At 41.1% G+C, this 12,797-nt stretch overlaps 1 protein-coding gene across 1 annotated transcript; it reads left to right on the top strand.

Annotated features, from left to right (window-relative positions):
- The first annotated feature begins 487 nt into the window (after positions 1-487).
- Positions 488-12,146, top strand: map7d2a (MAP7 domain containing 2a). Its single transcript, XM_084564257.1, has 16 exons — positions 488-833; positions 2,718-2,810; positions 3,386-3,481; positions 3,564-3,641; positions 4,129-4,292; positions 4,540-4,633; positions 5,158-5,247; positions 6,709-6,815; positions 7,255-7,373; positions 7,521-7,897; positions 7,977-8,118; positions 8,222-8,402; positions 8,562-8,666; positions 8,756-8,806; positions 9,669-10,420; positions 10,634-12,146. Exons 1-16 carry the CDS (start codon positions 797-799, stop codon positions 10,896-10,898), a joined length of 2,751 nt encoding a protein of 916 aa, XP_084420383.1. The 5' UTR covers positions 488-796; the 3' UTR covers positions 10,899-12,146.
- Positions 12,147-12,797: the final 651 nt, after the last annotated feature.

Raw genomic sequence — 12,797 nt, 5'->3', positions numbered from 1 at the left:
GTCTGAATGTGACAACATCTTTTATATACAGTCTGTGCTCACAAATATTCAAATCATATCGAATATAATTAAAAACATAAAATCAAATCAAATATTGGTGAGAAGAAGGAAAATAAACATATTCGTCTTTTCTAACTTCTAGTTAAACTCCAGCATAAATTAAGTAATGATCCTTCAATTTGTCACAAACACTGGGTTTGTTTAAATAAATTACAATAAACCATGGTTAGCTTATTGGCCTACAGAAAAGAAGGAAATGTAATGCTTTATAGCTGCTGTATTTACTCTGTATGGGTGGTGTAAGGTGTAGTGTTAGGCCTACTGAATCTAGTAAAATCAAGTTGGGGAAGAGTTATACAGATCGTGTGGGATTAGGGAACATTTTAGCCCAACAATATATTGTTCAGAATCTCTCATTCCATTTATTAAAGTCAGCTGGGTTTGGACCTGGCAGAGCTGTAGGCAGAGAGAAATGCTACATCCACAAAGAGTTAACAGCCAGTGCGCGCTTGCGCTGCGACGCACGGTGCAATCGATCGGAAGCAAACTCGATTGTGTGCGCCTCATCGTTTCTGCTTCAGTCCCAGCAGTACCTCTCTCCTCCATCCGCACCATCGCAGTCCGCATAATGACCTTCACACCGTCCAGCTGAATGGTGCCTGCCTGTGCTTTTGTACGCCGGGGTGGCTGCGCTCATTGCCGTGGAGGGAAACATACCTGTGCTGCATCACTGCAGACTGTTTTGGGGTGACATCGCGTCCACACGCTTGGGTGTATTGTGCCTGTGATAACAACCATGGCGAAAATAGTCACATCATCCGGCACAATAACAGGTGAGCTTGGAGCAGGGCTTGTGAGACTGGTATCATCAACGTTGTTGTGTTTACGCCGGGATTTAAAGCAGACTCATGAATGACGCAACTGACATTTCCACCGCTTTATGTGCCTGACGCTGGATTTGCAGTGATGATCCCGCTTCACGGTTTAGTTTATTCGCTGATACTTACTGTATTCAGATCTGTGTAGTTCATGGTCGAAACTCAGAGTAATAATGGTCATTATATTAGACCTAAATGCCTCTTTGTTTCTATCTTTTCTTATTCAGTTAAATGGATTTTTTTTATATATAGCGTCAATAACGATACAAACGCTTTACAAAACCCGGCCTGGAACCCCCAGACTCCCTTTTAACAGGAAGAAACCTTAAGCAGAACCCACCTCATATGGAGTATTGTGGGGTATCTCAGATGGGTATTGTGAGATTTCTGTTTCTCCTATGAGACATGCCATCAGCATTCAAAGTGAAATGTTGTGACTGTGTTGCTGTTTGGTGATGACGCGATTCAGTCCGATAGAAGGGTTCAAATGGGTGGAGAAAGAAAACCCGGATTGATTGATGCTTATGAAACAGGGCAGACCCGTGGATCAGGCTATAGCCTACATAATCATCTGTGTGATTGTCAAACCATTGTGTGATGAATATGTGGGTTCAAGACTGGGACACTGTCTTTACAGAGCTGGATGACAAAAGATTCATCTTTTGTTTTGTCAGCTTTCGCCAGTTTCACCAGGTTTCATACCGTAAAAGAAGAGAAATCTCCTTGTTGCTTCACAATTAAATCTGATATAACTGGATTTTAGAAAAGATTCGGTCCTCTAGCTCACTGCTGCTTTGGGGATGTACTGGAAATAACTACAGGATGCATTTATTAGGTCCATTTTATGAAGCTCTAAATGTTGAAACACAATGTTCAGTCTTTTGTTTCTTCAGCTCGTATTTGTACAAAAACAGGTTTATATTTCAGGATTTCAGGATATTGCTAGAACAGCTCTGTATTGTCAATTTCCCTGCGGAAATCTCCCAAAGGGATCAATAAAGTTGTCTATCTATCTGTAAATAAGTATGAGCTGTGTGTCCCTCAAAACTATAAACGCTACAGTAAATGCACCCAGGTTCATTAGACTAACCTTGTGACCACCGAAAACATCAATAAAATATATACTCATGGAAAGTGATGTTACAAGTTAAGCGTGACGATGAATGAGCACAGTGACGTGTTTCATTTAGTCAGCTGAGCATTACAGTTTAGGTCCCCTGTCTGACATCAGCCAAACCACATTTATGGGAGAAGTCAGTTTTGTCTGCCAGGTCTCAGTGCACAATAAAGCCCTGACTGAAAAGAGAATTAATTCACTCGATCGAGTGAAGCCATTGAATGTGTGTTGACAGTTTAGCTGACAATGCACATATCGATTTTGTGACGTTGTGGAATTAAATTTCTGTAATTCACTCTTGAGTGGCAAAGCCAAGGTCTTGGGGGCCATCATTATCCTACTATATCCACATCTAATATTTATTTACGTATTTGCTTGTTTACTTCCATTTGTTTAACTATATCTGCTTAAAATTAGTACATAATATAAAAAGAGGTTTTCCAGTTGTTAGTCTAATTTGGGCTTCCATTTGTCAATTTGTTACAGACTCATTTCCACATATGACTTGATATGTGCACTTTCGCTCATCTGCTAGCTGTGGACATATGTTCACATCTTTCACACACACCCACATACGCACAGAGTCACAGTGAGACTATAGTTTATGTGCCAAATACAATTTCTCCATCCACACAGTTTACTGTGATTTAGGATATTTATTTGGGAACAGGAGCTTACGGTTTAGATCAATACTCTGCTAATTCTTTTGTTTTGTGCATTAGGTGAAAAAATGGCACCACCATCCATCACTCTACTTCCTGAAAAGAGATCTCCAACAAATGGTCACAGCTCTCCTGCCCGTAATGGGAAAACTAGTGAGTAACCCTCATTTACCTAAATCACAACCATGTGGTTGCGTGCGGATGTAAAATTCACTGACTGTGCAATGATTTGAGAGACAAGGGCTAGATTGACTTATTTAGGGGCTATTGTTTTTGATTCAGAATATTTCAAAATTACCAGAGATTCCTTATAGACAGCATATCTAGGCCTACCTCTGAAATATACACACACACACACACACACACACACACACACACACACACACACATATATATGCGTATAAAGGATAATGTGCTTCAGGAGCAAGTTGCACCAGTGTCCAAGGTTCGTTAACAGTAACCAAAAGCGACATTCTGCATATGTGGATTGGCCATCAAACGCAGTCTCCTCTCTTCTCCTCTCCTACTTAGTGTTGCAGTTTGCCCTTGGTATGTGGCATCTTGCAACACAATGCATTTAACGCAGAGTAGCCCCACACACAAAGCGGGATAAATGTTCCCCTCTACTGGTAAGAAAGCAGCTCTGCAATGAACTGCCAGGAACTGATGTCATACCCTTTTAGACAAAGCTGACTGTGCTTTCTCTCCTCCGGTCATGATGATTCCAGCTCCATCTAACTCGGAGAAGAAGCCACACATGAATGGCCACGCATCGCCTTCACACTTAGGAGCCAACAATAGTAACAGCCATGGAGGTAAACAAAGTAAGTGTCTGTGTTTGCTTTTACTGAACAACCTTTTCCTCTTTTGTTTGATTGCTCTATGACATGTTCACTCATCTTCCAGTTCTGGAGGGTTACATGAAGACAGATGACAGGATGCGTTTAGCCAAAGAGAGACGTGAGGAGAGGGAGAGAAGCCTGGGTAGGTGATGTTCTGGTTTTGTTTGGCACAAGTGCAAAAAACCTCTGAAATGCCTCCGTGTTTCTGATTCTCTGCACTTTCCCTGAATAGTTTTTTGTCTGCAATAGAAGATTCATCTTGAGTTCACTGGGTTTTTGATAGGATGGGCTGTGTCACTCTGGAGTAATGTGGAATGGTCCACAAAACTAGGTCTCTCATACTTGCTCCATGATGACAAGGATTTCTGTCTTCACAGTTTAATCTTTGGTGGGGACTGACTGAATTCAATGTGACAAATGCATGTTCCCACTATAATGGCAGAGTGTTTAGTTACAAGAAAATAGACAACATACATTACTGAACAGAAAAATATGAACCATTGTCCTTAAAAAAAACTACACAGAAAAACGAAGTATTCTTTTGAAACAAATGAGTCTTAAAAAAAATCTACTACAAGATCTCATTACTGTGGTACCTATTTTTTCCATGGAACCTCTGTCTCTTTCAGCGGCCAGGGAGCAGCTGATCAGAGAGAAGGAGCACAGAGCTCGGCTGCAGTATGAGCGCACAGTGGAGGAGCGCTGGAGGCGGCTGGAGGAGCAAAGGCAGAAAGAGGAGCTCCGCAGAGCTGCAGTGGAGGAGAAGCGGAGGCAGCAGCTCGAGGAGGAGAGGGTCAGCTGAACATTTTGTGTCGTTTTGTTTGCAAGACTGTAATGACAAGTGATGGTTTCGTGTCATCGCTTGATGACTTTACCTGAGCTGTATGAATCAAACAAATGTCTGATGCGTTAGTCCACACAGCCTCTGAGTCTACTAGAGCCTCAAAATACATTACTGTCAAAAAGTACAATGAAACAAAGTCAGTGGTGAAGTGGTATGGTTCAAATAAAAGTCAGTTCTACTGTGGTGTTGCATTCAGGAGCGGCTCGAGGCCTTGATGAAACGCTCCCTGGAGCGAAGCCTTCAGCTGGAGCAGAGGACAAAACGCTGGAGCAGGGGGTGTCCTACAGCAGGTAAGAGCAGAGTTTGCAGAGAGTAAAGAGTGTTGTATATACAAGAAGCATGGAGATCAGGTGGAATGGTCTGAAACAACAGGATGTAGAAGAGAGATGCAGTTACACCAGGAGAGAGCGAGAGAGAGATGTATCTTTTGGCCTGATCATTACCGATGGCTTGGCTGCTGAAGTGCGCATGAAAAAAATGTGTGCCCGTGTTTTTTTTTCCCTACAGAGACAGGATGGAATTACACGTCTGCACGGGTGTCTGTGTTGTTCTAAAAAATAGCTTTCAAACCTCTGTTTACGACAAATATCAGAATAATACATTACTTGTTGTCTTTTTTGACACCATCACTAGAAATGGGAGTAACTGCTATCAAAAACTACACAAAAAACAGACTGTTTCGGTCACACCACAACACAAAATCCGTGCCGGTACGCTAACTCCCACCAGGTCTCTACAGGTGGATGAGGAACTCCCCATATGAACTATTCATAATGATCTGTCTGCTCTGCTCTGCTCCGCCCGCCGCCTTTAGGTGAGAGTGAGAATGCCCCACTCCCTTTCTCTGCTGCCTCCGCCTTTTCCCATGGCATTGCCTCCCCCCTTCCTGCTGTCAGCGAATCTGGTAAAGTTAAGCCCCCTTGCCCTCCCAAATACATCTCCCTCCCTGTTCATGCAACACTGTGTCACCATGTTTGTGTCTTGGCTGAAACGTCAGCTAAATCCAAAGGCAAATGTGTTTGATTTTTTTTTTTCATTCTGCACCGCACGTCCGTTAAGTTGCTCTCTCATTGAACTGCGTGTACTGTTGGCTTCATTATGTTTGCTTTGTTTGTACTCTACTGCAGTGACTTTTAGCTTTGAGTTATCATTTAAAAAAAGACATAGTGGAAGCAAAATAACTGCAGCAAGTTAACAGGCAGTTGTTATTAGTTCAGAAACTGCCCTGCATACAAACATTGATCCTAATGTTTCGGGTTGTTTCACACAAAACCAAGATGAAATTCATCTGGAAGGACTTTTATAAAGAAAAAATATGTGGAGGCGAACTCTGCAGTACAGCTGCAGGTGGATCACCCTTCAGGAAAGAGAGGACCATGAAAAAAGCACCAGCATCAGAATCATCGGAGTATTGTTGGTGGAAACATACTTCCGGTCATTAATTCATCACGCTTAGCCCCTTCCTTAATTATGACCTAAATTCTTCCCAGCCTTTCCCCTGAAGTCAGCCTCCAGACTAGTTAGCAACCTCTCTAATTACAAACAGGTCAAATTTTGACTTGGAAACCTCTATGATCTGAAACACTGGGGGTCATTATTTTGAATTTGTAGATGTGTAAAGAGTGTTCATTCTGATGATCTGAGGTTAGGGGTTTGAAATGAAAGCAGCTAAGTGGTGGTAACTCTGGGTCCATAAAGCAGTTGATTTTGGAGAGTAATCGCACCTGACCCAGAATATAAATACGTGCCCTAAAATAGATACATGGAGTAATGAGATGACTCCACTCCTGAGAGATTGCTCTTTATGATGTGCGACAAATGGATGAGAAGTCAGAAAGGATGGCTGTTTGTAATATTGTACAATGCAGTCGATGTTTTAGGGTCTTTGCTTTTGTGGTTGTGAGTTTGCATAATGTCTATGTTTGCTTTTATTCTCTGACATAGCTTTAGGTGTGGGAACGAGAGCAATGTTGAAACTTGGACTGTTTGCAGCCACCATGCTGTATTGTGTGTACTTGTAGCATACTGCATAGTAGCGAACAGACCCAAAGATATATTTTTACAATAAAACACAAATAAGTTTTTGTTAAAGACTATTTTAAAGACTATTATTACCTCTTTCTTTAAGCAGACAGAAAATATATTTTTCACTGGTCCCTATGTCCCGAATTCTTTCCATTTGAACTTTAACCTTAAAATGCAGACCATCATATTATTATGTATTGCAATATTATCTCTGCCAACTCACTTTGCCTGCAAAAATAAGTCTGTAAACTTTTGTCCAGGCGAACTCCACTCCACTCCCTCTGCCGGTTGTTATTCCCCATTATCTGATTTGATAAGCATTATGTCTGTCATCATGCAGCTCCCTGCAGCCCTCACAGGTCACCTTTCTGCAACTTGCTGAACCCGGCAGATCACAGCAGAGCTGGACTCCAGGGAGGCTCTCAGTCGACTCCCAATACCCCTAAGGTTAGATCTAACAGCTTGTATGTCTACAAAAAACAGGTTTATATGTTTGAGAATATTGCCAGAACAGTACAGAACAGTCTGTAAATAACATAAAGTATGAGCTCTATGCCATAAAAGCTGCAGTAAAACTACAGTAAATCTACAGTAAAACTCGTTCAGTGACAGGCTGCTGTCTCTGTCCTGCACCACAGACAGGTTGAGAGGGTTGTTTGTCCCTCAGGCCATATGACTATACAACGCCTCCCTGTGAGGAACCTACTGGACTTATATTTATATATAGTCATTGCTATTATTATTATTATTATTATTATTATTATTATTATTTCTATCTAAATTACCCATGTGTTTTTTCAAAACATACTTAAGCAGCATCTGTATGAATCAATCTATATAGGATAGATACAATCTATGTTTTAAATGACTCTAACACTGCTTGCAGAAAGAGCGCCTGCGCAGAGACAGAAGAACCGCAGTCCCAGGTTGTGGATCCCCTGTGAGAAGATCTGAGTCCCCTGCAAGTGTCACCAAGCACCACTTGGCCTCCCCTACTTCCTCCAAGTAAGATTATTTGTGGTTGAATTAAAAAAGGTGGGCTAAATGCAGCTGACCGCTGGGTCCATTCTTTGTACAGCATACAATGTGTTTCAGTTGCTCATGAAACACTTCATTCTTAATCTAAAGCAAGATACCTCCACCTGTGTGCAGGCTGGCGTCTAAGATGCGTGCCCAGTCTCCTAGCAGCGCACATCAGTACCATTACTCTCCCACAAGACATCGGCCCAACCTGTCAAGTGACGACAGGAAAGCAGAAGATAAGAAGGTTGAAAAAAACTGTGAACAGTCTAAACCTGAGACGCCGGTGAAAAAGACCATCAACAGCGTGAATTCATCTTTACAAGCTGAGCAAAATGTGGTCGGCGTTGACATTGCTAAAGTCAAAACCTCCAAAGGTGAACATTTTATTAAAGGGGACGCGTCTGAAAAAAGTCAGTCCCCTGACAGAAAGAACCACATGATTGCCAAGGTGGATTCGCCAGAGAAGAAGATGCAGAGCAACATTCAGGAAGAAGAGAAGAAAAAAGGTACATGCATGTTTCTTTGCTTCCATTACTAACATTCAGTTTTCAGGACATTTTTTACGCCATCTTTTCTGTGTTACAGACGCAGCACTGTGCGTGTCCACTGGGAAGGTGGCAGCCGGCACAACAAGTGCAGAAGAGGCTACCAGGTTACTGGCAGATCGTAGGCGTAAGGCTCGAGCTCAGAAAGAAGAGGAGGAAAAAAATCGGGAACAGGAGGAAAGGTGAGTTCGCTGAATACATCAAGATTAAAGACAACGCAAAATAAAAAGAGGCTACATTTAAAAAAAAATATGTATTTAATGAGTCCATGCTCCTGCTAATCAGAATGAAAGAGGAGCGGCTAAGGAAGCAACTCGAAGTAGAGCAACGGCAGAAGGAGGAGAAAGCTCAACAAGTCAAGGAGAATAGGAAAAAGGAAGAAGATCTTCAAAGGTTGAAACAAGAAGAAGACAAACGAAAGAAGGAACAGCAGGAGAAGGAGCTACAGACTCAGGTGGACAGAGAGGTGGGAGGTCATTTTAATGTCCTAGAAAGTTAGTATTGTCTTAACGTTGAACTGAATTTCGATTTTTGATGAGTCCCTGCCTTGCATGTATTCATACATTTTTGGGGGCAAATAAGTATATGTTATGGTTATAAATAGATGTCCTCTTGCTCTAAATAGAAAGAAAATGCTAAAGTCCAGGCTCAGGAGGATGCAGAGCGTCAGCGGCAAGACAGGGAACTGCAGACCCAACAAGAAGAGGAGGAGCGGCAACTAAGAAAAAAGGTTATTGTGAACCAACCACCTGATTGCATTTTGTACTAGAAATATTTGTAAAGTTCACAAAGTGACTGAATGCTGATATGTTTTTGCAGAGAATCGATGAGATCATGAAGAGAACTAGGAAGGGTGAAGCTGACTTGAAGGTACTGTAAGAGACACCCTATGTTCTCGTACAGTAGACCGGCTGCCTTTAAGCACCTCCTGAATATACGAAGATCTTTTTTTCTTTTGTTTTGTTTTAAATTTAATTTATTAAAACTATGACTTTCTGGGTGTTATTATCCTGATTAAATTTTATTGATGGTGATTCTTTGGATTTGTGTCCTGATTACCACAAAACACTGTCTCGGTTGTCTCTGTTCTGCATTGATTCAGAAGGAGGAGCAGGTGGAGACAAAGTCTGTCTCCCCTCCAGGTTAGTATGCTCTTCAGTCATCTTGCAGATACTTTTAAGTTTGCTTGCTTTCTGTGCTTAATATGCCCCCTGCTGTATGCCTTGCAGCTGTAAAAATGCAAACAGGGCATGCGTGGTGAATCATTTAATTGGTGCTTTGGCTAATTTTGAGCATGTGCAGCTAATTTTTATTATAAGTTGGCTTGTATGGAATCTGTTCCAAGATCATTGTCATGTAGTGATTCTGATGCTTTGGTTCTGACTATTCATGGCTATAGGACTGAACAGCAATGAGCTACGTTTTATACTGTTATATTGTTTGCATTTAAAATTGTTTATGGGGTTTGTACAGTATTTGGTGGAATATGAAATGGCAGCCAAGGACTTTCCTCTTGGTGCTGATGGGGCATCTTTGCAGTAGCATGGGAGTTGAGTTGTAAAATTAGCTGCTCTGGAAAATGCCCTTGGATGATTTATTCTGTGCACTCTCTCTAGGGGACTGCTCTGCAGTGTGAGCTAACACTTTAGTTGAGCTGTCCAGTCTTTGTTCTCCACTTTTACAATGGGGATATTTCTGATTATTGTGGTAATATGTGACATCTGTTACTAAGTTGAGTCTTAAATTTGGAAAAATAATAGTTTTCTATTCAAACTCAAACAAAAGTTACTTAACTGGACAGTCCAAACAAAGTGATGTTTTTTTCTTCCCTTCCACAGGGGAAGTAAGGAATAATTCTCAGGTGAACGAGGAAGCAATCAAAAAGGCTGAGTTTCAGGTTAAAGAGCAGCTCACAGTCCAGGTCAAAACAAAGGCATGTGCCCCTGTGAAAAGAGAAGCAGTAGCAGCAGTAGCAGCACAGGTGGACATTCAGAAGAGTATGCAAGTTAAAAACAACACACATCTCATGACACCAACGCACAATGTTCCTGACAAGAGGCTTGGCACAAAACAAACCAGTGAAGAGCGCAGCAGTCAGTTTAACAAAGACGCCAAAGCTTGTGCTCTCAAGCAGCAGGGAAGGGAGGTGGAAATGAATGTAAATAAACAGCACAGAGCAAATGTTAAAGATCAAGAAAACAACGAGTCAACAAAGCCGGCAGCAGATGCCAAAGTTAACCAAAGAGAGGGCATCATAATGAATAGAGCAGTGAAGACGAGCAGCCATCTTACTGCTGAAGTAAGCAAAGAGCTAAGCCTGGAGGTGTCAACAGCTGAGGCTAAAGGAGGGGCCCAGGTGGAGGTTAGTAGGCCCGCTTTGGCACCCCTGGCAGTGCGGCAGTTGTCACCGCCAGTCATCAAGTTGGAGCCTCTAGATGTGGAGAGCACGGGGTCTTGTGATGAGGTGCAGCCAATGGAGGTCAGGTGAGTCATCAGTGAACCTTTTATTATTAAAGTGTAAGCTCAGAAAAACGAAAAAATATGCGCTTATTTCGAAAAAGAAAGTATACAGTAACTATATTTGCAAATATGCAAAGTGAGAATAAGCTGTAATAGATAATGGATGGAATATATAGGCAGTGCTGTTTTTTACAGCTACGTTACACATTTTTAATGTAATTCTTGTCCTTATTATAGCCCCACTTCAAAGGAAGAACTTATCTCAATCCCAGAGTTCTCACCCGTCAATGAAATCCAGCTGTCCGGCACAAGTATGAGTAACACCCGGGCTCTTGAAGATCTGATGGACCTGACAGGAAGTGTCACCTACCCCAAACTGTCTACTGAAAGCAACATAGGCGACTGCAACAAGAACCTCATTGAGGGGGTTGTCAGTCCCATGTCAGACTCAAAGCTCATTGGGTTGTCAATTCAATCCTCAGACAAACTTAGCGTCCAGTAGCTCATTAGTTTCTTTCTCCTCCTCCCTTGCTTGTCTTCTCTCTCTCAATCTGTCCTACACACGCACACATGCACACACATACACACACACATAAAGGATGCCAATTTTAAAACCCCTGTGTCGCAGTTATGGGAGCAAAGCCATAGAAAAAGATTTAAAAAATATAAACTATAACCTGCAATATTAACTAAAATCTCTTATATACTAATCACAGAGCAACTGAAATGATGCATTGATTTTGACTGAGTTCTTATTATCAGTGTGCAACACTAACTTACATTACCTGGTCCTGTTTTCTTCCTACGGAGATTCCTCTCTAAGTATTAAGTCTCCTCGGGTGCACTTACAGTGTCCTGGTACCTTTTCACATGCCCTCTTAAACCTTTAAATTCATTGTGCTGCTGGGAAAGGCACGATTATTTCATTTTAATGATGCCCTAATTTTTAATACTAAGTAATCTTATTCATGCATGTTTTAATGATTGATTTATTCAGTTAGCCAGTCAAACTAATAATGCAGGCAGTCTTACTACTATCACCTTCTCTTCCTAACCCTGTCTCTTTGTGACATTCTTCACATTTTTTCATTTCTTGCCATTGAGTTGATCCTCTTTATTATGTCTGATCTTGACCTGAAACTTTCTAACTGCATGTAACTGAGAAGAATGAGCCGTCATTTGAATGTTAGGAAACATTAAAAAAGATCATGGCATCAGTGCAAATGATGGTACATTACCACATGTAGAATATTTTACTTGGACAATATTGAAATCCAACCAATCAAGGCACACTTTATTTGGGAACTCCACTGTTAAAAACTGATTTACACTGATGAATGTGCCAATAGCTGAGCAACTTTATGTCATTTAAAACATTTTCTGTAGGAGTGCCTTGCTATATCAGTGCCAATAGAGTTAGCTGACACAGGCAAGCACTAGATTTAACTCAATAGATTTCTGGCTGTTAATGTAAGACTGAAGTGTACTGAAGGAAGAGTACTGAAGCAGGAATGTTTGCTTAATGATGAACCTGCAAATGTATCCTGTAGCGATAAAAACTGTGTCTGCTGTTAAACGTTTTCTCTTTCTGTCACGTTATACTCCGTCATCCTGTATGCTGTGCACTTCTTGACAAAATTCAGTGACATTCATTTTCTGTCAAAATGTAATTTAAATGGAGATGTCAACTTAAGAAGGGACTGAGCAGTTACTGTATTTCTGTGTTTATCTGTTTATTTGGCCAGTGGGATAGCTGTGTGTGACCTGTAATACTTGAACCTTAGTTTGAGATGCATCATCTCCGCCATGCTGCAGACAACTGTGCCGACATGTGTACCCCAAACAGCACACGGGAGCAAATGAGAGGCATTTTAATGATCTTGATCTTATCAAAGTAGTCACAATGAAACAAGCAGTATTTGGAAGATAAGAATTGCTTCATAATTTCAAAGTGCTTTTTTGCAAAGAGGAGTGTCTTAAGCTGAAAGCAAAAAAGTATGGATAAAATGATACATACAACCACTTTACACTTTCAAGCCTGCTCATATTCATATAGAAACACTGTATCACAGAAAACGTAAGCCTTTAAGTTATGCAATCACTGGGACATTGTGCATGGTTAGCATGGTCATATCAATATTATCTGAAACAATAAAATATGAAACTGAGAATTCTGTGTTTTGGTTCTGTGGTAAAATATGTTATTAAGCAGATAACATGTGGAAAAGCTGGTGAATTTTGAATCACAAATGCATAGGCTTACTGAATTTTCAACTTCAGATAAGGCTAAATATATAGGCTACACAGGAGGCGAAATCACACAAATATAAATGCAACTGCAAGCAAGCTCTCTTATAAAACTTTATCTATAATTTTGCTTTTGGGTATGGTTGAATCATGT

The sequence above is a fragment of the Chelon labrosus genome (genome assembly GCF_963514085.1).
Source record: "Chelon labrosus genome assembly, chromosome: 17".
NCBI classification, from domain to species: domain Eukaryota; kingdom Metazoa; phylum Chordata; class Actinopteri; order Mugiliformes; family Mugilidae; genus Chelon; species Chelon labrosus.
Note: the sequence above shows the minus strand (reverse complement) of the source record. Positions and strands in the feature narration are given on the sequence as shown.